General features: G+C 66.6%; 1 protein-coding gene across 2 annotated transcripts; it reads right to left on the reverse strand.

Annotated features, from left to right (window-relative positions):
- Positions 1-223: 223 nt before the first annotated feature.
- On the reverse strand, positions 224-25109 carry ZNF687 (zinc finger protein 687). Of its 2 annotated transcripts, none has more exons than XM_083813357.1 (9): positions 24974-25109; positions 9100-11366; positions 6600-6778; positions 5857-6033; positions 5446-5608; positions 4676-4972; positions 4207-4319; positions 3689-3830; positions 224-3120 (listed from the first exon to the last, which is right to left on the reverse strand). In XM_083813357.1, the coding sequence occupies exons 2-9, from the start codon at positions 11344-11346 to the stop codon at positions 2647-2649; spliced, it is 3792 nt and encodes a 1263-aa protein (XP_083669483.1). In that variant the 5' UTR covers positions 11347-11366; positions 24974-25109; the 3' UTR covers positions 224-2646. The 2 variants fall into 2 exon arrangements, with proteins under 2 accessions (XP_083669483.1, XP_083669482.1); XM_083813356.1 differs by lacking the exon at positions 24974-25109 and adding an exon at positions 16562-16630 and having other exon boundaries at positions 883-3120.
- Positions 25110-25705: the final 596 nt, after the last annotated feature.

The raw sequence follows: 25705 nt of genomic DNA on the forward strand, positions 1-25705 counted from the left end.
CCCCGCCCAAATTGTGTCGTGTCATTCCCCCCCCCCCCCCAGTTTGGGGGCTGCTGGGGTGGGAGGGGGGCTCAGGGCAGCCCAAGGCCCCTCGGGGGAGGCAGGCGGGGGGGAGGGACCCCGCTGTGGGGCAGGACCACCGCTCGTCGCAGCGGGCAGGAGAGAGCAGGCAGCCGCTGGAGCCCTTGTGGGGGCTGCGTAAGTAACACAGGCACAGCAGGGGTTAAACCACTAAAAGTTTAATTGCATTATTACTACAAGAATAAAGGATACCTGAGAGCCTCTTGCAGTGCCCGTAGTTTTAATGTAGCATAATCAGGTCACAACCCCTAAAAACAAGTGTACAGACGCCCCCCCGCCCCCACGCTTTAACAGAAGTTGAGCTAAAGGCACTGAAGTGCTTGAAAACCAAGAGATTACAAAGCAATTTGTTTTGTTTCCTTCCTCTAAAACTCGTAGAAACTTTAGGTTCTTCTCTATTATTAAACATCATTTACACGTTCACAGCCCCACGTGCTACAGCTGAGAGGGGTCGGGGAGACGACGATGGAGGAAACAACGATGTGGTCAATGGGGTTGGGGAGGCAAAGAGCCCCCCTGCCAGGAGGGGGTCTGGCCTGGGGGCTGTGGGAACTGCTAATTTACTTTATTTCTCTTCTTTTATTTTTAAAAAGCCCCCCCCCCCCCCTTTCTGTGTGTGCCGTTCAGTTGAATCCACCTGCAGCAAGGGGGAGGATTAACCCCCCTCCTTGCACCTGAAACAAAAACAAAACAACAAAAAAACAACCAAAACCAACCCCAGCAAACCATCATCTTTCCCCACCCCAGAAAATAAAAATAAAAACTGAAAAGAAAAAAAAAGCAACCCAAATCACAACAGTAGTTTTTTGTCACTTTTAGTGTATGATACAACTTTACACAGCGTGTTAGATGTTATTCACAAGGAAATAAGGAGCCCAAAGTTAAGTTACTGAAATAATTACTCACACAAACACCCTACCCCAAGCACAGGCGCTAAACAAACAGAACAAGTAGAAAGTCTCTTTTCTGGCTGTTATTCTCCTTCCCCGAAGGTCACGGGGGGGGGGATGCAGCAGCAGCCCCGCATGGGTGAGCCCCCACCACGACATTCAGCCGGTTGGACGCCAGGGCCAAGCTCTCGCACCCGCACAGGACGTGGTTCACCGCGGCCACGGGGAGCTCGGCCACGCCAGGAGCTGCTTGGCTGCGAGCGTCGTGTGGAAGAGGAGCAGCAAACGGCCGAGCCCCCGCTGCGGGCCGGGCAGTAGCAAAGCCCTCGGTGCTGGGTGAGCAGCACTGGATGATGGCATCGCCCCTTGGAAAAGCCAGGCAAAAGCTTTCACCATCAGCGCGTTGGCAGCAGCTTCCCCTCCTCACGGCCCCTTCGCTCGGCAAGTAGCCGCTGCCGGCCCAGATCCAGGATGGGGCCCAAGGAGAGCCCCGAAACCTCCCTGCGGCGCCGAGGAACAGCCTCGGGGCAGCGCTGCCGGGGTAGCCCACGCCACCAGGGCTCTCTCTGAGCTTGTCGAGAGGCTTCTGTTCGCTTGTTTTCCAGTGCGGACTGAAAGTAACTCCTCCTCCCCGTGACAAGCCACAGGCTGGGGCCTCGCGCGTGGCCGTCCCTGGGTGCAAAACGAGCACACTGACACCGGCGCCGCCTCGAGTTAGTGCAAGCGATGGTGAAGAGCAACCTCGCGGGTGAGCGGCGCCGGGACCGAGCCACGGAGGGGCCAGGCCAGCAGCAGCATCTCTGCAGAAACGGAGAGCGGCCGCGAGTCTGGAATCGGCTTCTCCCCCCTACTCCCGGCAAGATACAAAATAAGCAACATAGAAAAGGGAAAGGAAAAAAAAAAAAAGGTGGATCCTGCTGTGACGTTACTGTCAGCACAGACAGCTCTGTCTGGCGGTGGAGACGTCTTCCCCTGGTCCCCAGGTCCTGCCCTGCTCCAGCCCTCCCAGAGGAGCAGCAAAGCCCAACACGGCCGCTCCCAGCACAGCTGACCGCAGCTGAGGCTGGTTCTTGGGATGTGGGAGAGGTTCCTGGGAAAGAGGGAACAAGAAGAAAGCCGCTGAGCTGCAGCACAAGGTCCAGGCGGCGTAAAAGCCGAGATCGGAAGAGGCAGTGACTTGTGATTTGCCAACACTGGCCCAGGGTGGGGAGATGTCATTCCCTGTCCTCGTCCCTGGGCGAGGAAGGCCACTGTCCCTCCGCACAGATGTGACCAGCTGTGGGGCAGCCGTGGCCCCGTGTGACAACAGAGCAGCAAACAGACCGTTGGGTTTCCCCCGGGGCAGGGTGGCCAGCATGGACTCTGCCCCTCATCTGCTGCACAATAAGGCAGCCGAAATTCTGCCTTCGCCCTGCTCTCGCCCACAGAGCAGGGGTGGGCGAACACTCAGCCGAGCAGGGACGTGGCCGAGCAGATTTCAGCGCGCAGGGCACACGGAGTCAGGCCAGATCGCACAAGCCAGCTCTCATCTCTTCACAGCTCCTTCACGCGACCCTGTCTCAAAACGCTGCCCAGGAGGAGGGAGGAAGGTGGCACCCGGCTGGGCTTCCAGCAGCCTCCTCGCGAATCGCTCTGTGCTGATTATATACACGTCTCGTACCCCTCGACCGGGGCCCTAGTTTTCAGGGCTTGCATTCTGCCTCGCACGGATGAAGGCCATGCCGTGGGTGCGGAAGTGTGTCTTGAGGTTCAGCTGACTGTCAAAGCAGCGGCCACACACCTTGCAGGACAGCTTGCCATCGGTCATGTGCTGGGCACCTCCTTCAAGGGGGCTCCGGGGCCCCGGCTCCTCCATCTCGCCCGCTCCCTTCTTCTTCTTGTGGGTGATGAAGCGGTGGCGGTTGAGGGAGACCTGGGAGGTGAAGCAGAGCCCGCACTCCCGGCACTGGTGGGAGCTCTCGTCAGTCCGGTGCTGGGGAATGTGTTCCTGGAAGTCGGCTGAGCTGCTGGCGAGGTAGCCGCACTTGCGGCACCGGAAAGGCGCCTTGCGGTCGCCCTTGGGGTTTTTGGAGGGAGGCGTAGTGCTGTCAGGCTCCTCACTGCACGAGTCACCCTCGTCCGAGGACAGCTTCCGCTTCCGGCTGGACACCTGTGACAAAGGTTGGGATTCGTGGGTGCCTGGCCCGAGCAGCTCCCAGCAGAACCCCAACCTGCTCACTAATTCCCCAGCGGGCTCCTCCAGGTATCTGTTCAGGTAAAGGCTGAACGGGGGGAGTGACTCCACCGCTCCTGGCTGGCCCCAGGAGCTGCGCCCCCGCGGGTAACCCTGGCCAAGGGAATCCCACAAACTGCCTCTGGCTTGCTCTTGCCCCTCACGCCAAGTGCCTTCACCCCACGCAGCCTGGGACTGCTCCCAAGCAAACTCTAAGCAAGACGGGATGTTTTGCATTTTCTCCCAGCACATAGCAAGAGGCTGAGGCAGCGAAGTTCGGTCCCTGCCATGCTGGCAAGCAGAGACGGGAGCTAAACAAACCATGCCGAGATGCGGCCCGCGCCCCTGCAGCAGCCACTGGGCCTCACGGTGGGAGGGAGCTGCCAGTCCCAGGCACCGCAGGACGTGTGGAGGCACAAGGGACCAGGGTCAGGGCTCACGGAGACGCCTTCATCCGTCTGAAAACTCCACAAGGCCCTTACGAGCACCCCCGGTGACCTCATACCTGCGTAGGGCCAGTCCCTATCCGGGCGATAACGACCTCCTGGCTCTTTGTCTGGTCGGTCACCTTGATCCCGTGTCGCACCTGGATGTGCTTCTCCAGGATGAGCCGGCTGCTGAAGGTCCGCTTGCCCTCTGTGCAGTACCTGCAGGGCCAGAGCAGGGAGGCAATGACACGATGCTCTGCAGCGAGGAGCCGAGCCCCGGGCCTGCTTCAGCACGACTGTGCGCGTGTTGAGCCCTGGCTCCCTTAGGAAAGCTGGATCCAGCATCCTGACCCCCCCAGTTGACTGCTCTAACTGCAAATATTCTCATCTGCTTTCCTCTGCAGGGTATAAAACTCTGAGTCCCTCCCTCAGTACCTTCTTTCCATCTGACTTCCGAGACACCTGTTAAATCCCCATCACGCTTCAACCCTCTACAAACGTTATCCTCCCCACAACAGCCTGACAGGGAAACCACTCGCCCCTTTTGAACCAGGCCCGCCCTGTTTCAGCCAAACCCAGAAGGTGCCGTGGGTACCGGCAGGGATAGACGCGCTTGATCCCTTCGTGATTCACGCGCACGTGTCTCCGGAGGCTGGGAGCAGAGCAGAACGAGCGCTCACACAGGTGGCACGGGAACTTCTTCACCGACTGTAAGAAAGAAAGGGGCAGGTGGGTACCGCACAGGGAGCTGAGACCAGACGGTCAGGCCCTCCAGTTGTGCAGAGAAGCCAGATGTGGGACCTCAGCACCGCCTCCGACCTCCTCTCCTTGCCCATCCCATGGCTGCACACTGGGGAAACAAATTCCTGCTCTCTGCTGTTCACCACAACAGGTAACAGCCCTGCTCCCCGAAGCCTCCGCGAGCAGGCGGGCTCCTGACCAGGTTTGTACGGGGGGCGAAGCACTGCCCACACCGAGGCAGAGAATGCCCTGGGCCCAGCACGGAGCCTGGGTGCCCGGCCCTCTGGCAGAGCCAGAGCCAGAGCCCCTGGCGTCCTCCTCACCTTGCCATGATCCTTCTTCATGTGGGAGACGTATTCATCACGCTCTGGGAACCAGGAGTGGCAAACCCCGCACGTCCACCCGCTGCCCTTCGACTTGTTGACTGTCTTGCGCTGGAAGCGGCTCCGCTTTGTCTTGCGCAGCTCTGGTGAGCTGGGAGGCTCATCCTCCTCTGTGGAGGACGAGGACTCCTCCGAAATCTTGGACACCGGGGTTTCGACAGGTTCCTGCTTTGGTGTGAGCAGGACAGCCGCCTTCTTTGCCAGGTCGTCCTTGGGTTTTTGGGGCTGATGAGTGTTCTGGAAAGCAAAGACGAGAGTGTTGGCAGCTGACCGTGGCCAGGATTTTCCTCCAGCGCTGCAGGAAAACCTGCAGTGGCCTCCAGGCCTCCCTCCGCACAGATGGACCCTCCTGCCCTCAGCCCCGGGGCGGGAGGGGAGACACCGGGCCTTGCTGTGCTGGGGATGACCTGACAGCCATAATCCAGCCCCAGGACATCCCTGTAAAAGGCTTATCAATATCCTGATAAGGGTGTGGGAACACAGCACATCGGGGACTTTGTCCCCCAAGGGACACTCAGGCGTGGGCACAGATCCCCAGCGCCGAGGGAAGGTGAGCACGCAGCCGATGCGGTGCCGCCTCCTTCAGCCCCAGCGTGGGGCTGAGGGATTCCCCTCAGCTCTGAAGCATCGTGGTCATTAGGGGTGAAAGGGGGCGGCCAAGGGGCACCAGGAGGTTGTGCAGAGAGCACTGAGCCTGGCCACAGCGTTACCTTGAGGTGCTCCAGCATGGTGCGCTTCTGGGCAAAGAGCAGCGGGCAGTCCGGACACTTGAAGACGCTGACCCGCTGGTTGAGCAAATGCTGGTCAAAGTGGGACGAGAGCAGCGGCTTGTGGGTGAAGACCGTGTCGCACATTGCACACTTGTAAATCATTCTGTCGGAGGAAAAGGCCACTGTCAGCACAGCCCAGGTCTGGGTCAAGAGAGTCGTGGAGGACGCCCCTTGGCAGGAGGGCTGCGAGCAGCCCTGGGAGCAGTCTGGCCCACACCAAGCGATGGGAAAATAAAAGGGAGAGGGACCCAGCTCTCTGCACCGGTGCTGAGCGCTTCCCCCACCCACTGGGAGTGCTCCTGGTCCTCCCAGCAGGACCGGCCAGGGCGCCAGCTTGAAGGGAACACTTACTTGGACTGCTGGTTGCTGAAGCCAGGGTGCTGCGTGTAAACGTGCGCGTGGGCGCTGGGGGCTGACTTGAACGCCATGGGACAGATGGGGCACTTGTGAAACACCTCGCAGTGGGACGTCTGGATGTGGGACTTGATGGAGTTGACCCCGCCGAACACCACAGCGCAGCTGGGACATCTGCAGAGCGGAGGAGAGCGTGAGGCAGGGGGCGGGTGACAGGGCACGGGGGATTCAGCCTTCTCGCTGAAACCAGGGCACACCGAGGTCCAGACGGGAGCAGCAAGGAGCAGTCAGAGCGCGAGAGCCCACGACTGCTGCAGGGGCAGCTCGCTCCTTCCTGCCTGCCCGTGGGACTTGGCAGGAGCCCCCAAGCCCCAGGAGACACCAGGACCCCACCAGTTCTAGGAGGACTCCGGCTTGGAGCAACCAGCCCTGCCCGCTGCTGGTGGCTCATCAGGAAGAGCTGGAAGAGCCCGCGGGGGTCTGATGCTGCCAGCTCTGACTGAGGTCAGAACCGTGGCCAGGAGGAAGACTCCCCTGGGGCTGGAGGGGGGAGAGCCAAAGAAGGGAGCGAAGCGAGAATTTCATCCTCAGCCCCGCATCCAGCACCCGTGGGGAGGAGGAACGTGGGTTTCTGCCCCCGCTGCTGAATGGAAACCTGCCCGAGACCGGCCCCCCACCCGCCCCGGGATCTCCCAGTCCCCTCGGCCCCAGCAGAAGCCTCAGCAGCGGCAGAGCCCTACCTGTACCCCACCCTCCGGGAGAAGTGCAGGCAGGCCTCCTTCAGGTGGCTCTCGAAGTTGGCGAGCAGGAAATTCCCCCCGCACTCGGGGCAGACGTGGGGAGGCCGGTTTTTGTGCATCCGCTGGTGGGCGTTGAAGCTGCAGCGGTTGGACATGATCATGGGGCACGTCGTGCAAACCTGCGGGGAGAAGGGCAAAGAGCTTCAGCCCGACGTGCGGCGTGCGTGCGGGGGGCTTTTCAGCCCCTTCGTTGTGCTGTCGGGGGAGAGAAAGCGTCGGGAACAGACAGCTTGTAGGCAGGGCGCTTCTAGGAGATCAGCGGCTTGTGCCAGCTCGCTGGGTGGTTGCTGAGCGTGCTTCCCGTGCAGACAAGACGCCTTTTCCAGGCCTCTCATCGCAGACGGATCCCAGACGCACCGTGTGCTGAGGTTAGCCTGGCACCAGCCACTTTGCAAGGAGGGAGCGGGGGCTCGCTCAAACCAGCTTCCAAACCCATTTCACAGCCGCCTCCACCTCCACACCAGGGCACGGCCACGAGGGTGCTGAGGGGGGAGGCTGGCAAGGGCTCAGGGCAACAGGAGGGAGCCTCCAATGCAAGGAGCTGCCCTGGAAGATGCGATAACCAGAGCAAAGGTGGGGAGAGGAAGGAAAGGAGCAGGTCCATAAACACGGCAGGGTTTTTACAGCCAAGGACAAAGGCTGAGCCAGCAGGAGCAGCCAGCCTTGCCCGCACAAGTGCTGCGCCTGGAGGGAGGGATATGGGAAAGGCTGGGCCCCAATCCTGCGGCCACCTTCGGGTCTGAGCAGGGTCTGGGAGGGGCAAGGACGGCGCAGGAACCGCTGAGGAGGCTGCTGGAAGGGAGAAGCTGCCTGCAAGGAGCCAAAGCATCCACCCCGCCGCTCCCTGAGAGCTGCCCCATGCTTGGAAAGTGCCCAGAAACCGGAACAGGGACGGCAAAGTGCGGGCTGAGCTGGCTGCCGCAGGCGGCCCCCACCCAGTGCCAGCCCTGCCGCCTCTCCTGCCTCGGGCTGCGATAAAGGACAGAAGAGGCTGGCTGTAGGCAGGGCTGGCCCGGGGAGGAGTCTGCCCCTGGGTCTCGGGACAGCGCTGCCGTGGCTAGGTTGAGGCTGTTAATAGAGTTGTGCCCCGCCAGCAACTTCACGTCGAATTTCTGAGCTAGAGCAGTCCCACAGACGGGTGCTCAGAGCCGCCAGCGTCATTCTGCCGGCATTCCCGGGCAGCTGGCACCCACGGGGAGGCAGGGACGCCTTCCCCCGGCCCCCCTTCCCCCAGCAGGGATCTCTGCGCCCTCTCACTGCTTCTGCCGCAGCCCCGGAGACCCAGAGCATGTCCTGACGTCGCTGCACCCCATGCACAGCTCGCAGCTCGACCCCTGTCAGCAGCAGGGTCAGGAGAGGGGATGGGAGTAGGAAATCCTCCCTGTTGAGAGGATGCTTCCCGTGCCCCAGAAATGCTCTAAGGCCCCCCCGCTGTCTGCAGACGGGACACAAGGGTCTGGCCGTGAAACAGGCACACAAGCACGTGAGCCTGGGTGACCTTCAAGCGGAAAACAGAGCTCCGGAACAGCAGGCCGAACGGCGTCCCGGCTACAGCAGCAGCGCCTCAAAGCAAACAGAGGCACCAGGAAACAGCAAATTCCTCCCGTGCCGGGGAAGCTGGCGGACAGAAGGGAAGGTGAGGAGGACCGGGGTGCCGTCCTGCCCAGGCGGGACGGCTGGGCTCCTCTGGGGGCCTGCGCTCTCTGCTTGCCTTTCAGAGGTGGCCTCTCGGCAGCATTAGCCCTGCGTTTGCTGGATGCTGCCTGCCCAGCAGACCAGGATGCCTTGGCAACAACAGGAAGCGCACGCATCTCAAGGTTAGCTCTCGAAGCAGGAGAAAAAACACACACCCTGCTTTCTCCAGGCTCCATTTGTGCTTCAAGCCAACGGAAAGAGGAAGCAGCGGCCACGGCTGTAACATGGCCGCGCAGGGGCTGCCCGGCAGGCAGGGCACTGCTCTCCCCCCCGCGCCCCCGCGCAGCGTTGTCCCCTGCCAACACCCCCCCCGATTCCGGGCAGGGACTGGATCCCGCCTCTCACCTTCTCCTTCGTGCGTGGTTTTCGCAGCAGGCACGCAGGGGCAGAGCTGCTCGGATGGCTCCTGGAGAGCCCGGCCCTGCTGCCCGGTGCTGTCCAGGGCCCGCCTGTCACGGCTGTAACATCCAGCCTGCTGCTGCCCTCCCACAAAGCGCCTCCACAGCCGGCGCCGGGGGCTGCCGCTCACCCGCTTCCTCCTCCAGCTCGATGCCAGCTCTGCCAAGCAGGCACCCGCACGGCAGGCCGGTGAACACGGGCACAAGAAATACCTTTGCCCCAAGAGCTGCCCCACGGAGCCCCACAACAACCCGGCGGATTCTCCAGCTGCTGCTCCCCTCGCGCCGGCCGCCCCCGAGCCACGTGCCAGCGAGGAGGCAGCCTCGGGCCCGCCGCACCCACGTACCGTGCTGCTGGTCGTCCCCGTGGTCCCCGTCTGCTGGAAATGCGCGGCCAGCCCGGCCTTGTCCTTGCACTGCTCTTTGCACTCCAGGCACCTGAAGCAGCTGTAGTTGGTCTGCTCCAAGCCGCTGCTCAGAGGCAGGATGGGGAGGTCCGGAGCCCCGTTGGCCGCGGCCAAGGCGTCCTGAGCCACGCCGGCCACTTTGCCCGCAGGGAAGGAGGTGACCGAGACCAGGGGGGTGATGTCCGGCTGCCCGATCATCTGATCCAGAGCGATGGGCCGCATCACCAGGTGGGAGCACTGCATCACCAGCCCTTTGTCCTTGTGCTCCCGGGCGTGCAGGAGCAAACTGCACTTGTTGAAGAAGACGAGGCGCTTGGTGCAGTGGTTGCAGGTTACCTCGATGCGCATGCTTCGCCGGTCGTAGTGGCGAGCCAAGCTCTTCTCCAGGGCGAAGGAGTCCCCGCACTCCAGGCAGCGGTAACCGAACGGAGGCAGGGTGAGGCTCGCATCAGCCGGGGGGTTCAGGTTGGGCTTATACGTTGGCAGGAGGTTTTTGCTGTTGAGAATCTTGTTAAAGGCTTCCACGAGGCTGGACTGGCTCCTGGAAATGACCGTGCCCGCGATGGTGGGGGAAGGTTTCTGCGGCTGCACCATCACGACCGTGGTGCCGTTGACCTTCTGGTTGGCCGTGGTGGTGATGGTGGTGGTCTGCGTCACGGTGCTGACATTGGTCCGCGTGTCGGCTTTGGGCAGGGTCTGCGGCACCAGGTTGATGATGTTCTTGGCCACGGCTTTGCCCGTCTTGGACGGCAGCACCACGGATTTCTGCTGAGCGACGCTGGCAGCGATCAGCATGGCACTGCTGGCGTTCTGGATGGTGGAGACCGGCAGGACGGTCCCTTTGATCTTGGTGCCGTTGCCAAGCTGAACGCTGACAATTTTCGGCCCCTCGATGGTTTTCAGGGGGCTGGAGAGATCCATCTTCTCCTTGGGCACCTCCAGCACGATCCCGTCCTCTTTCTCTGCTGAACCCGAGAAGCTGATGCCCTCAAGAGAGGGCTCCTGAGAGCTCTGCTCAGCCGCCCCCTTGGTGGAGCCTGGCTCTGAGTCTGATGAGACCCTGGTCACCGTCCTGGTGATGCTGCCGCAAGACGTTTTGATGGTTTTAATCCGCACTTTCAGGGGGCGCGAGGAATTGGAAGAAGGGGAATCGTTGTTGTTGTCGTCTTCTTCCTCCTCTTCCTCAGCGCTAGACATGCTCTGTGGACTTCCCATCGACTTCTCCAGAGCCTCCTGCTCTTCCTTGAGGGCGATGTCATCCAGCTGCTTCGGAGAAGGGGGAAGCCTGGGGCTCTGCACCAGGGGGGACGAAGGCTTGAAGAACGGCTCCCGGGGGCTGGTGGGCGAGCGCTTCACTTCAGGAAGGTTGCTGGTGCTGCTGTCGAGGTTTGGGTCGGAACCGGGCCACGATGCGATGGGAGAATCACCTGCGGAGTAGCGAACAGTGACCGACTTCAAGTGCTCCAAGGGACTGTCAGCCAGGGCTGCGGCCAAACCCTTTGGGCTGGCTTCGCGGCCCACCTCCTCCGAGTCAGACTCCTCTTTTTTGATGCAGGGAACTGTAGGAGGGGACCCGTTTGCACCCCCTGCCTGGCTGGCTTCAAAGGGCTGCGGGAAAGCCGGGGGCAGGTTCTCGGTGCTCTCTCCCATGGGCTCCTTGCAGTCCAGCGACGGGGTGGGCGACGGGGAGAGGGAGGGCACGGCGAGGGACTTCTCCTTTGGCTTGCACTCTCGAGGTCTGTCGATCAGGTTGGCGGCGTTGTCTTCGTTGGGATCAGGACTAAAATGGGAGAAGATATCCAGGGGTTTGGGACCTTTTTCTTTCACCCAGCACTCCCCATTGGAGGAGGCCACAGCTTCCACGGACCTGGAGGTGGGGGACCTGGGCATCTCGGTGGCCCCAAAGCCATTCTGCAGCAAGCGGGGCCCGATGACGTGCCCGTCTTTACTGCGCCCATCCAGGGCATCGAGCTGCTCGGGGCAGACGGTGTTCTTGACGATCACGCTGACCGCGGTGATGTCCGCGTGCGGAAGGACGTGGTCAGGGGGCCCCGGCTCCCCAGGGACCTGCTTGATGTGAGCGTCAGCCTCCTCATGGCCGGAGTGAATGGCCTCGTTCGTGTCGATGTCGGGAATGTCGAAAGCTGCCAGAAGGTCGTCAAAATCTGGAGTTTTCATGTCACCCATGGTGGGGACTACGGCAGAGTCTGTAAGAGAGGGAGGAGAGGAGCTTTAGCACCACGACCCCAGCACGCAGACGAAGCCATCAGCGCGCCCACGTGTCGTGACCCCCCTCGTGCTGGGCTCTCCCTTGCACCACGAGCTCACCAGGCGGCACAGAGCCACTGCTCTGCACCAAACCCCTGCAAAACAAGGACGGGAACCTGCTTCTTCCTCGCCTACTCCACACCAGCCACAAAATCCCCATGCCTCCTTCCCTTTGAACCCCAGCCCTGAGGCCCTGGGGCAAATCACGGCACTTCTCTGCCTTTCCTGCTTTGTCTGCTTAGCATCTTTTGATCCCCAGCCCGGAGGAGAGAGTTCAAAAGGATCCCGGCGTCCTGGGAGAGTCTGAGCAGGAGGGAGGCCGACTGGCAAAGGCAGCGCTGCCCCGAGGCCAGAGCCCTCCGCGGCTCGCAGCGAGTCACCGCAGGAGGCCGCGGAAGGGGCCGAGGCCCCTCAGGAGCTGTCCTCGCCCCCCAGCAGCGAGGCCTCCCCGGGGCCAGCTCCGGAGGCTGTGCAGGAGGAAGGAGCCAGGCGGTGCCGAGGCTCGGGCAGGAGGCCTCAAAGACGCGGCTGGGGAGCAGAGGATGAAGAGGAGGAGGCTGAGAGGAGACGTGGCGACAGGTTTCCAAACGTGGCTGCAGCAGAGACAAAGGGAAAAATGTTCCTCCTGCCCCCGGGGGCCGGGTAAGAAATCCCAGGATTAAACTGCAGACGGGGGATGTGGCTTAGACAGGCAGGGCTCAGACCTCCAGGGATAACCGCGCTGCTGGGCGGGAGGACGGGGCTGAGGATGCTCTTGGGGACGGCACCGCGGCACTGCCCACAGGGGGCAGCCGGTTACCCCTAACCATCAGGCAGCAAAGCAAAAAACCAAACCCAAACCCTTCGTCCCAAAGGCTGTAGGAGGTACAAGCGAACGCAGCCACCACGGCCAACTCCCGCCAGCCCGCCGGGTCCTGCACCACGGCAGGCCGGGCCCCGTGGACGGACGGGGACGGTGCACCGCCTCCCGAATAGAGCTGCCTCGTGCGCAAGGCAGCGGTGGGCTCAGCGGACGCCCAGCAGCCCCAAAGGACGAGCGCAGCCCGCGTGCCCTGCTGCCGGCGGCGCGGGGACACCAGCCCCTGCAGCGCGGTGCTGGCAGCCCTCGGCCGTGCCACGCTTCGCGCCGGAGCTGAGCCTCTGCTCCGAAACCTGCCGAAGCACTGACAGGCGAAACACCCGCCGCGTCCGTCTCCGCAGGTTAGCCGCGGCATCCTCCCGGCTGGGGGCACGCCAGAGGCACCTTCGGCTGCCAGATCTTCGCACCGTGTCACCCACCGCCTCGCCCTACGGGCTGCTGCGCAGGCGAGCAGATCCGAGCCCCCGGGGCTGGACACCTCTGCGCTACGAGCACGCAGCTGCCACGGGAGGTGCCGCAGGGACGCACGCGCACGTCCCTCCCGGAGCCACCTCCGTCCTGCCCGCTCACTGATGAGAGACGGGATGCACGCGTGGACGGACCCTCAGCCCCTTGGCTCTTGCCGGCCGGACAGCAGCGCTAACGAAGCTGCTTTCCTGACGATCTCTCGTATCTAATCGGGGACGAACACGAGCCGCAGCTTCCCAGAGCGCCTCGTCTCAGACACGTACCTGCCTGAGCCTCCCACCCTGCAGACCACAGCACCTTGCCCCCAGTGAAGACGGCTCAGCGCTTCCCTTCGCCTCGCCCGGGAGTGACGCTGAGCAGAAGGCGACGCTCCAGCTCCCCGCGGGCCGCAGAAAGGCTTTTGCTGATGGCTGCAGCCTGGCAGCGCAGCATCCCCGGCAGCGAGCGCGGTGTCACAGGCCAGGAGAGCGCCTGCGCCGCTCGGGGGAAGGAGCGGGCCCGCATCCTCGCAAGAGCAGTTCAGCTTCCATGGCGATCTCCTCTTCAGAGACCCTGCGACGTCCGCGAGGGCCAAATGCTCCCGCTGCAAACCCCTCCGTCCTGCAGCGTTTTTCCTTTCCCAAACTGGAGGCAGACGGGAGAAACGAGCAGCGCCGGTGCCCGCTGCGCTCCTGTCAGGATCTGGCCTCGGGGGAGCCCAGCCTGGGTCTCCCCCGAGCACGCGACAGCGACCGCAGCTCTCCTGGGCTCGTACCTGAAGCAGAAACAGCCTCACAGCCGAACAGCCAGGAGAGACCAGCACCGCCAACAGGCTTCCAAGCCGCAGGCCAGCAACCTCCCGCCGGGCCACGCGAGCCCTCTGGGCCACAGCAGCACCGCCCCGGGCACCGGGCGCTGCCCAGAAGCAGCTCCTGAGAGCGGGGCAGGCCAGCCGGGGACGCTGCAGCACCGGCCTCGGCAGCCCCACAGCAGCAGGGACTTTGTTTGCAACAGGCAGGTTGTTTTGGCGGGGTGAAACACGCAGGGATAAGGTCTCCAAGAGCACGAGACGGTGCTTCTTCCTCTCCCCCACAATCACGTATTTTTTAACCAAACGTCCTACTCCACTTTGGGATGGAATCAAACACGCTTCGGGGAAGAGACGGTACTACAGCAGGGCAGGTAACCTTGACCCCAAACGGCAAAATCAGCCCTTGCAGCCTGCTGCCTTGACTGCCTGCATCCCACCCCGCTGGCTGGGGGACCGCTGGTCTCTGCGCCCCAGATCTCTTGCCACCAATGGCTTTGGTGAAGCTGCCTCATTTCTGCAAGATCTCACCGACTGCACCCCACGTTGTAAAGCCCCCGGTGCAGGAAACCGACTTTTTGCGTGGGACTTCGGCCCCGACCTCAGGGAGAAGCCTCGGTGAGAGGACCAGAAGGAGAAGCACCAGGCTCCCCGGTCCTGCGGCAGGGGAAGGAGCGAACGCCGCGCTCCCGTTCCAGCGCTGCCATCTGGTTCTGCAGCGCGGGATCTCTGCTGAGAGCGGCGCGGCGACCCCACGGGCGTTTGGTTTCCAAGCGACTTTTCCGGTCGCCGTTCAGCAGGACACAAACGTTCGCAGTAAAGCGGAGAGAAGCAGCTGCACTGGGAAAAAAAAGGTTCCCAAAAAGAAAAGAGGAGGGGAATCCTCCTCCACCCGACACGCGGGGGAACGGCTCCATCCCCAAGGCGGCGGCAGCCCCGAGCTGTGCCGAGCCTGGGGACAACGGCAGGTCCTCGAGGCTTGACCCCAGCTCCTCGCAGTGCCGGGGACGGCTGGGAGCAGCCCCGAGGAGCCGAGCCCTCCCGCCGTGCCCTCCCCAGCACGGAGCTGCTTGGCGGGGCAGGACGCGGGGCAGGACGCGGGGCAGGACGCGGGGCAGGACGCGGGGCAGGACGCGGGGCAGGACGCGGGGCAGGACGCGGGGCAGGACACACACGGGGGCCCCGCTCCAGCCCCGCCGCCGAAGCGCTGCCTGGCGTCACCGCCGCTCCTCTCTCCGAGCGAGGGGGCCGAGCGCCCGAGCGCACCACCGCACACAGCCCGGCTGGCGCCCGGCCTGGCGGAGCGCTCCTGCTCCGCGCTGATGCCCCGACCCGCCGCGAGCGGGGCCGTTGTCGTCAGGGGCTGCGGCAGGGAGAGGAGAGAACAAACCTTCAGCCCCCGATTTCTCTGGGCTCACAGAATGGTTTTAAATATATTACTGTTAATTTAATCAGTTAATTAAATAAATTAACCGATCATACTTGTTTAGTGTCCTTAGATCGCTTCCTTCCCAGCCCCCCGATAAAGAGCGCCACGCCTTTGTCACCTCTGTATGCCCTACCCTGGTCTCAGCCAACTGTGCCCTCCTTTTAGCACCCCTGTTTTTAAAAACGAAACCCATTTTGGGTCCATTTGATTGATCAAACCCATCTTTTAAAAAAGCTCACAGCTTTGGGACAGGAACGAAGCGCCTGGGGAACCGCTCAGGGCTTCCACGCTCCCCGAGACGGCGGCCCACCGAGCGGGAGCCCCTGCACAGGGCCCCGTAACCCAGGACTGCCCCGTGCCTGGTGCTGACGGGCAGGTCCCTGCCCCACGAGCGCTGTTCTTCAAAACCCCAAGCCTGAGGTCCCCCGAGCCCTCTCCCTGCTCTCCAGCTGTGACCCCCAGCGAAAAGGAGACAACAGAGGTGGGCAGAGCCCAGCTCCGTCTCCACCCCGCCGTGCTGACACAGGGAGTTATTTTGGTAGCTCAAGACACAACTGTTTTCTTAGGCAAAAAGAACTATTTTCCAAAGGCAGGGGTGGAAGGGAGGGGTATTTTTCACCGTCCCGCCTGGCCGGGGACAGGGGTAACACACGCAGGCACCTGCCCCCCGGGGCAGCGGCGAGCGGAGCCGCGCAGGGCCCCGCCGCAGCCATCGCTGCCAGGGGTGCTCCCGGCCGCCCGGTTCCACGGCTCGGGGAACCGAGGCACGGGAGAGGGAAAGGGGCAAAGATCCAAAGCGGTGCTGGGAAAAGGTCCAGAAATCCCCTCCGGCTTCAAGGGAAGAGCCAAAGGCTGCAGAACCCATCCGCACCCCAGCCCCGGCCTGAAGCCAGAGGACAGCAGCCGCCCCGTCCGAAAGCGGCCGCTCATTACCCCGGCCACCACCAACAGCGCATCAGAGCTCACGGGGCGCAGGCTCGTTGGAGACAGCCGACCCTGTCCCTCCCCGAAAACCTCCTCGCAGAGGCGTTAGCCCTGGCGAACACGCTCCGCTGGCCCCGCTGCGCTCCCCACCAGCGGCTGCCACGCCGCTGCCGAGCCACATGAGACCCAAGGCCCCGGCTCGAGGCAGAAGCTGGGCAGGCCCTGGGCGTGAAACCAGCAGGCTCCTCGAATCCCCCCCGGCCCCATCCCCGCTGCCTCCCCGGCTGTGCCCCCAGCACCGACCCTCAGCTCCCGAGGTGGGAACGCCGAGCGGCGCCTCCCCACCGCTCACCCGGGGCTGCAGGGCGAAGCCCCCAGCGCCGCGCTAACACCGGCCCTGTGGGGGCACAGGGGCCCTGACAGCAGGGCGGCCCCCGCCCGCTACGTGCACGGCGAAAACCCGGCACCGCGAGCAGAAGCAAGCCCCAGCGCCCCCCCCGGGCTTTCGCTTTCAGGCAGCAGGTTTCTGGCTCGCCCGCTCCCCAAAGCGCCCTGGCTGCCCAGCGGGCGCGGTGCTTGCCGGGCGGATCTGCTCCTGCCCGGCCGCGCACGCGGCGCTCAGCGCCACGCGGGACACGAGCCGGGGCCGGGCCGGCTCCACGCTTACCGAGGGCGCCACAGGCACCCGGGCGCCGCGCGGCTCTGGCCTCGCCGTGGTGGGGCCGCGTCTCGGCCGCTCTCGGGCAGGAAGAGGAAGCCGGGCCGGTGACGCCGCGCCGCGAGGCGCAGCTCTCGGAGAGGCCCCGCGTGCCTGCGGGTGCAGCTCTGGTCCTGTGCAGGGCTCTCCGGTCCCACACCGCAGGACCTGGGGCCTCGCCCCGGCACGCAGCGCCCAAAATTCCCCCCCAGCAGCGCCTGCAAACGCCTCCCCTAAGGGACACGGGAGGAGGTCAGTAACGCAGAGCCCGCGCTGAGCTACAGGGAGCAAATCCTCGCCGGTCCGGAGTCGGGGCCGCACCTCCCGTGTGCCGGCAGCCTCGCGGCCGCTCGGAGCCCAGGACACGGCAGACAGACACGGACGGGCATTTCCCAGCGCCGGGTCGGCCCCCACCAGAGGAAGGCCCAACCAGGGCCCAAACGTGCTGATGCCAAGCTCCCTTTAACTGGTGCCCCCCAGCCCAGCCCCGTCCCGCCTGCGACGCGGGTCCAGGGCCAGCCGGGCTGGCTGGGGGCGAGCAGCACGAGCCCCCGGGGGCCGGGGAGGCTGGCAGCTGGAATAACAACAGCCAGAGCCACCCAGCGGGCAGCTCGAGGGCTCGTCCGCTCGCTCAGCCTACCGCTACGAGAGGAAATTTACAGATTAAGAACCAAAGCTCTCTCCAGCAACCACGGCTCCTTGAGAAGCAGAGCTCCTTCCTCCTTGCCTGGCCAACGCCAGGCACGGCTCGCGGGGAGGCGACGCTCGCGGCCCTCCTGCTAAGGCCGCGCTGGGAGGATCCTGCCCTCGCCTGCGCCGCCCGCAGCACTCGGGGGGGTTCCGAGACCTGCGTTCGGCCCCGAGCCTTATCCACGGCCCCGCGGCCTTGCCAAGGGGCGGCTCAGCAACGCAGGGTGCCGGGGGCTTCGTGCTCGTCCCGCCACGAGGCTGCCACGAGCTCGCTGCCCCCGAGCCCCCGGGCTGCCTGCGGGAGCAGCCCCGACGCCGGGCGCCCCGAAGGGCCCAGACAAAAGCCCGGACGCCAGGCCCGCGCCAAGGGCTCGCTGCTTTTACAGCCTGCTTTTCCTGTTTCCCTCCCCGACCCTCGCCGGCGCTTCGCCTCCCACCGGCCAGCCGTCACTGAGACCGACGGCCGGGTGGCCGGCACCCTCCGCCACCCGCCTGCCGCGCGGAGCCCCCCCCGCCGCCCCCGTGCGCCGCGCGGGGCCGTGGCCCTGCCTGCCTGCGTCCGAGGCCAGCGGGAGCGCCGAGCCGCGGCACCACGTGACGGCGGGATTAGCTTCCGAGGCACGGAGGAAACCTTTGACAAAGCCTGTCCCCGTGCCACCGCTCCCCAGGCCTCGACCGCCGGCCTCCCACGGGGCCGCCAGCGCCGGGAGGGCCCCGGAGAAAAGGCGCCGCCGCCGGGTTCGGCGTGAGAGGAACGGGAGCAGGCTCACCTGGCGGGCGGCAGCCACGCACAGCTCGGCCCCCGTGGCCCTCCCGGGGCTGCCGGCGCCGTTTTGGAAGCGCTGCCCCGCCGGGGAGGCCCGGCCTTTGTGCCGAGCCCACGCCGGGGAGAGCGGCTGCGCCCCGCGAGCCAAACAAGCGCCAGCATCGCGGGGCGAATCCCGAGAGCAGCAGGCTGCCGGCACCCCAGGTGGCTTTTCTCCGCCTCGGTGCCTCCGTCCACGGCCCCGCACCTGGCGGGGAGGGGGCAGCGAAGCCCCCAGCAGCCCCCCCCGGGGTTATTCCAGCAGCAGGCAGCTCCCTCCCCTTCCCCTTCCCCTTGCCCCCCGGCGCCGTGCTCCCAGCCAGCGGCCGGCACCAGGGGGAGGGGGATCCGCAGCGCCAGCCCCGGGCGCAGCAGCCCCTCGTGTGCCCCCCCCCAGCCATCGCAGCAGGGGGCAGAACCGCTGCCCGGGTGCCGTGGGCGAGGGGCGGTGCGGGCAGAAGGACGGGCGCGTGTCGGGGGCTGGCAGGGTGCTTGTGCCGCGCGAGCAGCGGAGGCTCGGGGCAGGAAGGCGCGCTGCAAGGGGCGGCTCTGCGCCGACGCTGCGGGTTTCTGCTCCCAGCGCTCAGCCCCCGCCCCCCCCCCGGGCAGGAGGGTGCCCCACTCCCCGTGGGGGTGCCCCCAAACCAAAACCTTCCTGAGAGCGGCCGGACGGCGAGCGGCGCCCCAGCACCTCGGCGTGAAGCTGGCGCGCAAAGCCGCGGTGAAACCAAGGCGATGCTTTCCAAGCGACGCGGGTCAGTGTAATTTCAGTGTCCAAACCGAGCTAAGGCCAGAGAGCAAACAAGACCTCAGAGATGAAAGGATTTTAAGAGAGATTATTAGACTGGCAGCCAGCTGTTAGCGAGCCCCCCAGAAGGGCAGCTTGCTCGGGAAGCACGGGTCGAGCCACCTGGCAGGAACCGCACGCTTGGCCGGCAGGAGCCACTTCCAGGACTTGGTTTTCCTCTCCCCCTCCAAACATCTCCCTCCATCGCGAGGCCCGGCGCGCAGGTACCATCCTAACGAGATCGCACTCCTAACGGAGTTGGGGCTCTGCCCCTCCTCCCCGCTGCACGGGAGGAAACCGGGGCACGGAGCGATCCGGGCTGGCCCCAGCTCGGGCACGGCAGTGCCCGGCGGCCCCCCCGGAGCGCAGCGCGGTGCCCGAGCGGTTCCCCACCCTCCACCTTCGGTGGCTGCCCTCGCTGCTTTCCACAACCGTCATTAGTTTTGCCGATGGAAAAGCCAGAGGGGACTCAGCCAGGCTCGGGAAGAGCTCACAGAGCAGGAAAGGAACAAAGGTTACCACTGAGAACAGCTCCTGCCCAGCAGAAGCCTTCAATCCGGGGATGCAGGGACGGGGGATTCGACCTCCCACGGCCCCTCTCCTCCTGGCCCCGGGGAACAAAAGGTGCCCCCGCGGGAGGACGAAGGCACCAGGCCGAGCAGAAGCACCGAGGGCAGCGAAGCGCTGCGGGGGGCAGAGCAGGCGCTGTGACCCAAGGCCGGTGGGATTTCCCAACGGGATCTCTCCGTGCCCACCCCGTCCCGGGCTCTCCTCCGCTCCCCCTCGCGCCCGGCCAGCACCCAGCTTCGACGGCATCCGCTCGCCCAGCAGCTGCGGCACACAGCCGCGCAGCCTGCCCCCTCCCGACCCCGGAGATTCCCCCTCCGCCCCCCCGGCCCCGGGGCACCCGCGCATCCTGCAGCCCTTTGCGAGGCAGCCCCTGCGGTGCGCCCGGGCAGGCGGCCGCTGTGCCGGCACCGACCTCCCGGCACGGCTCCGGACGGAGGGAGAGGAGGAGGAGAGGAAGGGGGAGGGCCGGGGGGGCTCGGGTTTCACACAGAGAGGGTGCAGGGAAGGACAGGAGGAGGCTGGCAGGCGACGGTCCCGCTCCCAGCACGACATCACCGGGCCGGGGCTCAGCGGGGACGGCTGCAGCGGGAGGGGAGGGCCAGGGGGAGAAAAACAGAGAAAATAAACAGAAAACGGGCCCAGCACCGCGCTCCTCTGCCCCTGGCGCTCCGGAGGGCGGCAGTGGGCGGGCGAGCTTGGCGCGGCCAGAGGCACCTCGAGGTGCGGCCTCGCTGCCGCTGCGGCCCCCCGCCCCCCTCAGCGCCACGACCCCAAAACTCGGCACCCGGCCTGCTGCAGGGGCTGGCCCCAGGACCCAAACGAAAGGAAGAGACGTGGACGAGAGGGTCCCGGCAGAGCTTCGGTCACCGCACGCCGAGGCCGAGCTGTGGCACAGGGACGTGCCCACCGCACGGCCGGGGACGTGGCCCCGGCAGCTTTGGCAGAGCGAGGCGGGGAGCGGGGCGCCGAGGGAAGCAGCCAGGAGGGAGCCGAGGCCTCCGAACGCGAGGGGGGGGGGCAGGCGCTGAGCGGGGCCAGCCGGTGCCCGCAGCCGGCACGCCGCGACTCGCTGCCAGCCCGCTGCCCTCCTGCGCTCGCCGACACGGCCGGGCAGGCACCGAACGCTCGTGCCCGGGGGGCTGCTCCGAGGTCCCCTCCTCCGTCCTGTCCCCACCCAGCTCCGGGCGTCCCGAGCCGCAGTGCCCTCTCCCCCCGAGCCCCCACGTCCCCCTGAGCGCCCTCTGGGGCGGCCCGTCCCGCTGCCAGCCCCCTCCCCGCAGCGCGGACCCGAACGGAGCCAGCTCCTTCCAGCGCCGGGGCCCGTCCCAGCGAAGCCCGGGCGATGCCAGGCTCCCGCCCAGCCTGGCGCCGAGCGCGCAGACAACGGCCGCTTGAAGGCACTGCGAGGGTTTAATTATTAATTTGCCACCGAGGGGCACCGCTGCGCCCCCACGGCCCCTCCTCAGCCCTCCCTCCCGCGCCCAGGAGCGCCCCGCGGGGCTGCGGGCGGCGCCGTGCCCAGGACCCGCGGCGTGGTTCGGCCCCAGCCCGGCAGCCCCGCCGGCACGCGCCTCTCAGCCGGGGCCAAAAGCAGGGGCCTGGGGAGCAAAGAGCAGCCGCGCTGCGGCCCAGCAGCCGCAAGAAACGCGCGGGTGTTGCGCCAGCAGGACTCACTCTGCTCAGGCCGCGCAGGGATTTACGAAACAAACGCGACGAGCTGGACGCGGGCTCAAGGGCCCGGAGCACCGCGCGAACGGCGCCGGCGTTCCCACACCGCCCAGCGCCCGCCGGCAGCTGCAGGGAGCAGCGGGGCTGCCCTCTCCTTTTTAGACCCTGCCTGTTGTCGCACGTGCCCCGACCGTCCCTGCTCTGAGCGCTACAGAATTTCGGAAGGAAGCAAATCCATCTTCTGCCGCCGAGCCATCGGCCATTTCGGGCTCCCCGTGGGGAAGAGCGGCCGCCAGGCACCAGCGGGGCGCAGCAGGGAGGGCGGCAGCGGCAGCCGGTGCGCGTCGGGCCAAAGCCTCTTAGCCAGGACAACTCCCACTCGCCGCGAGCAGGAGGATTTCCAGCGATGCAGCATCCTCAGCTGCCGGCCTGCCGCTGCCTCGGGTTTCAGGGAGGCTTTAAGCGAGGAGGCCGAGTTATTTGGTGGAGGATGGGCTCGAGCAGCTCGTATTTTTAGTCCCGCTCAGGCAGGGCACCTCGCGTATTGCCAGCAGCGCAGCAGACGAGGGGGGGGCAGCCGCAGCCCCCCGCTTCGAGCACGTCGGAGTGCTTTGGACGGGAGAGACGGGCGCGATGGGCCGGGGTCGCGCGCAGGGAAGGGGGAAATCTAAAGTCAGCCGTGAAGGGGCGGTGGGGAGGAGGGCGCCGGGGAGGAGGGCGCCGCTCCCAGCACACAGCACCCGCGCCGATGCCCCTGCCCGGGCACGAACAGCCCGCTCCCAAAGCACCCCGAGGCCGGGCAGCAGAGGCGCCGCAGCGGGGAGCTGAGCGCGGCCCTCGGCTCTCCGCACCCTGCCCCCGCAGTCCGGGGCAGATCCTCCCCGACAGCCGCGTCCCGGCCCCGCACGGCGACGACACGCGTCCCGACGGAGGCCGGGGGGATTAAACTCCCCTACGTTTAACAGAATTAAGGCTCCACCATCTGCTAACTTCTGGAAATATCAAAACAAACAAGCGGTGGACGAGATCCAGGAACGGCGACAATTTGGCCGGCCTGAGAAATGAGGCTTTTAAACCCGGGCAGGCGTTCCCGTGGCGGTGGCTGGCACCGAGCGGCCCCGGCGTCCGTGCGGGGAGGCAGAGCCCGCCCTCGCCGCTCTGAGCGGGTCCCGCACCGGCGCTCACGGGAAGAGCTCCCGTGGTTCAGGGCAGACGGCTCGTGGGAGCACGACCACGACGCCCCAGGCGCTCGGCCTAACGCTGCCCTCGCCTAGGACCGCGTCCAGGTCGTGACGGGCAGGCGGAGGGCAGGAGTGACGCCCCGCGGCTCGGCGCAGACGGCCGCACGGCGATGGGGACGCACGGGGACGTTAACCCGGGAGACCGGCGGCCTTCAGGTGGCCGAGAGCGGTGGCGCGAAACCCCCGGGAAGGAACGGGGCAAGCTCAGGGCAGGGAAGGAAGCGCAGCTGCAGGTGCTCGCTGCAGAAGCGCCCTGCGCAGCACCGCGAGCCTCTCGCCACGGCCGCCGCCATCCTCCAGGGCGCGAGGAGCGGTCAGGTCGCGGCTCCCCGGCCTCGCCTCGGCGCTGCGCAGGCCGTGCTCCCTCCGACGTCACGACGGCACCGGCGGGGCGCCGCCGACTCCCAGCTCAGCCGTCCACGTGCCGGATAATTTGTCAGGTTTTCAGAAGACAAACTCGGTTACCTCCGCCCTAGCGTGTTTTGTGCTGTTTCATCCCACCGACTTCTACAACGTACAGCTTCTAACCTCGGCCAGGACACCCCGTTTATTCTAGCGGTATAAATAGAAAATCCGCCGTGTCGGACGCCAGAAGGCAGGAACACGAAGTTCTCTCGCCGTTGTCACACACCACAGTGCCCCACGCCAGAGCTGTGCTCGCTTGCTATCGTACGTTTGCATTTTATAGTACCCAGATGCGTGCTTAGGAGCTTTACGGGACAAATAAATTAAAGCCCTACAGAATACGTCGCGGGAGGCAGTCCCACGTTAGCAGAAGCAGGGATTACGTGGCCCAGGAGAACCCAACCAGAGCAGAATAAACCCAGGAAGCGAGCGACAGGCCCGCTTCCCGCAGAGCCCCGCGCAGCGCCAGGAGGGTTTGCCGGCCCCTCGCGGGAGCTTCCCACAGCCCCCCGAGAGCAGCTCGGCCCCGGCGCTTCTGCGCGGCCCCGCGGACTTCCAGCGCTGCCTGCGGGCAGCCGGGGCCCCCCCACACGCAGCGGGCTGCAGCACGAGCACCGGCAGAAAGGCACCGGCGGAGCTGCTGCCGCTCCTCGCAGCCCGGCCAGGAAAGCTCCCGGTGGGGAACTCGGCGCCGCAGCAGTGCCAGGCCTCCCACCCCTGCCCCCGCCAGCGCAGCCACATGTGGGGCGCAGCGCGAGCACGGGCGCTCATTTTCCTCCTCAGACGTGCTAAAAATATGCCCTGGGAGGCAGCCGTTCCCACAAACCAGCCGCCCTGCCTAACGCGCTGCTTAACACCTAAGCGCCCGGGCCACGGGGCTTTCTCTGCTCACCCTTTGGAGAAGTTTCTCGGAATTAAATTCACGATGGGCCGATAACCACGGCCCCCCCCCGGGCTGCCCGTCACCCAGCTCTGCGCAGGGAGCACCAGGGCAATCAGGGACTTTTCAGGGGCAGAGACCGCGAAAAGAGAGAAGATAAAGAAAGCGGCTGGGAAACAAAACGACGCGCTCTCACCACCAGACCGCCCCCCCTCCCGCAGACAAAACCCAGGAGGCCCCTCAGGAAGCGGCCAGGAGCCACAAGCAGCAGCCCCACCGAGACGCCCCCCGCCCAGCCCAGCCCCTTCCCAAAACACGCACGCTGCACCGCAAAGGCCGCGACGAGATCCCCTCTGCGCCTCCTGCGCTCTCTTCCCCCGCCAAGGCCGGTGTTACCGGGAGGCCCCCCCTCCCCAGCCCCAGGCCATTTGGCAGCACGGTGCCGTCCTCCCCAGGAGCCGGGGCGTGCTCAGAGACCCCCGCACCCCGCTCCCAGCACCGCCTCCGGGGCGGCGGCAGCGGGGGGAAGCAGAGGGGACCTGCAGAGCCCCTTGAGAACCGGAGGAGCGAGAAGCTCTCCCGGGAGCCAGGCCCCAACACAAAGGGCCACCGACGGGCCTCCGCCGGCCCCAGCCCTCTGTGCCCCCCCCGCCGCCATCCACCCCCCGCCGCACCGGTCGGCAGGCCGCAGGCGCTTCTCCCCGCGCCCCCCTCGGGACGTGGAAGCGAGGCGGGGGGAAGGCCCCGGGCGGCTTCACCGGGGGGCCGCAACCGCCCCGAGCCCCCAGCAGCCGGGGCAGGGACGGGACGGGGCGGGGCGAGACCTCCGCGGGGCTCCGGGGGCGCTGCGGGGGGGAGGACGAGCCCGGATCCCCAGGGGAGAGCCCTGAGAGCCCCCGGGCGGGCGGGGAGGGAGGAGGCCGCGCTCGGGCCCCGGCAGGTGCGGGCTGGCAGCGCCGCCCCGGAGCCGCCCCCGAGCCGGGCCCCGCCGCATCCCGCCGGGCCGCAGGGGGCGGGCCGGGGCCGTTCCACCGCCCCCCGGGAAGCTCGCGGGGAGGGCGGGGACGAGCGGGGCCCGTCCCCGGAGGCGGCGGGGCCGCGGGGAGCCGCGGGGTGCCGGGGAGCCGCCGCCCGCCGCCCCCCCCAGCCCCCGCGGGCGGCGAGCGCCGGGCCCCGGCCCCGAGCCGCGGCCGGTAAGGGCCCGGGAGCCCAGGAGGGGGAGGGGGAGCGGTCCCGGACCCCCCCGCCCCGGGGGCGCCGCCCCGGCCCCCTCAGTCCCCCCCGGGCCGCAGCCCCGGGCCCCCGCCCGGCCCCGCCCCGCCCCGCCCGGGCCTACCTGCGGCGGCGGGGCCCGGCTCCCGCCCAGCCCCTCGGCGGCGGCCGCTTCTCCTCAGCCACTTCCTGCTTGGCCCGCGCCCCCCGCCCTGCGCCGCCGGCCGCTCGCGCCCGCCCCCTGGCGCCGCGCTATTGGCCCCGTCGCCCGTCACTCCCCGCCCCGCGCGTTCCCGTTGGTCCGCGCCGCCGTCGCTCGCGGGAGATCGCGGCCGCTCGCACTCGCCATTGGCTGAGCCGGGGGCTAGTCGGGGGCTGGAGGCCGCCCCCCGCGGGCGTGCCTATTGGAGGACGGGGCGGCCATTCAAAGCCCGGTTCCGCCCACGCGGCTCGCCTATTGGCGACCGAGGCCGGCGCGCCTGCGGACAGCGAGGATACCGATTGGCTGGAGGCCGCGTTCGTCAAGCCAGCCCGCCTTCCCCCTCTTGCCATTGGCTAGAACGCTCCGACCTTCCAGCAGAGATCCTCGCAGCCGTTGGCCACAGGCGGCATCGCTCAGGGCGCCGCCCGGTTCTTGGTTCCCCACGGAACCAGAGACCTGCCCGTCAGAGCCGGGGCCCGCCCCCTCCCACGGCCCATTGGCTGCCCGCCCTCCCCTCCTTACACTTGCTGCTGCGCGACCGCCTCCCCCCATTGGCCAGGCGCCCCGCCGCTCCACCCGCCCCGCCCCCCGCCCCATGACAACTGTCCCACCCCGCCCATTGGCTGCCCCCGCTGCCCGTCCGCCGAGCCCCGC

Source organism: Anser anser (genome assembly GCF_964211835.1).
Source record: "Anser anser genome assembly, chromosome: 28".
Classification (NCBI taxonomy): Eukaryota; Metazoa; Chordata; class Aves; order Anseriformes; family Anatidae; genus Anser; species Anser anser.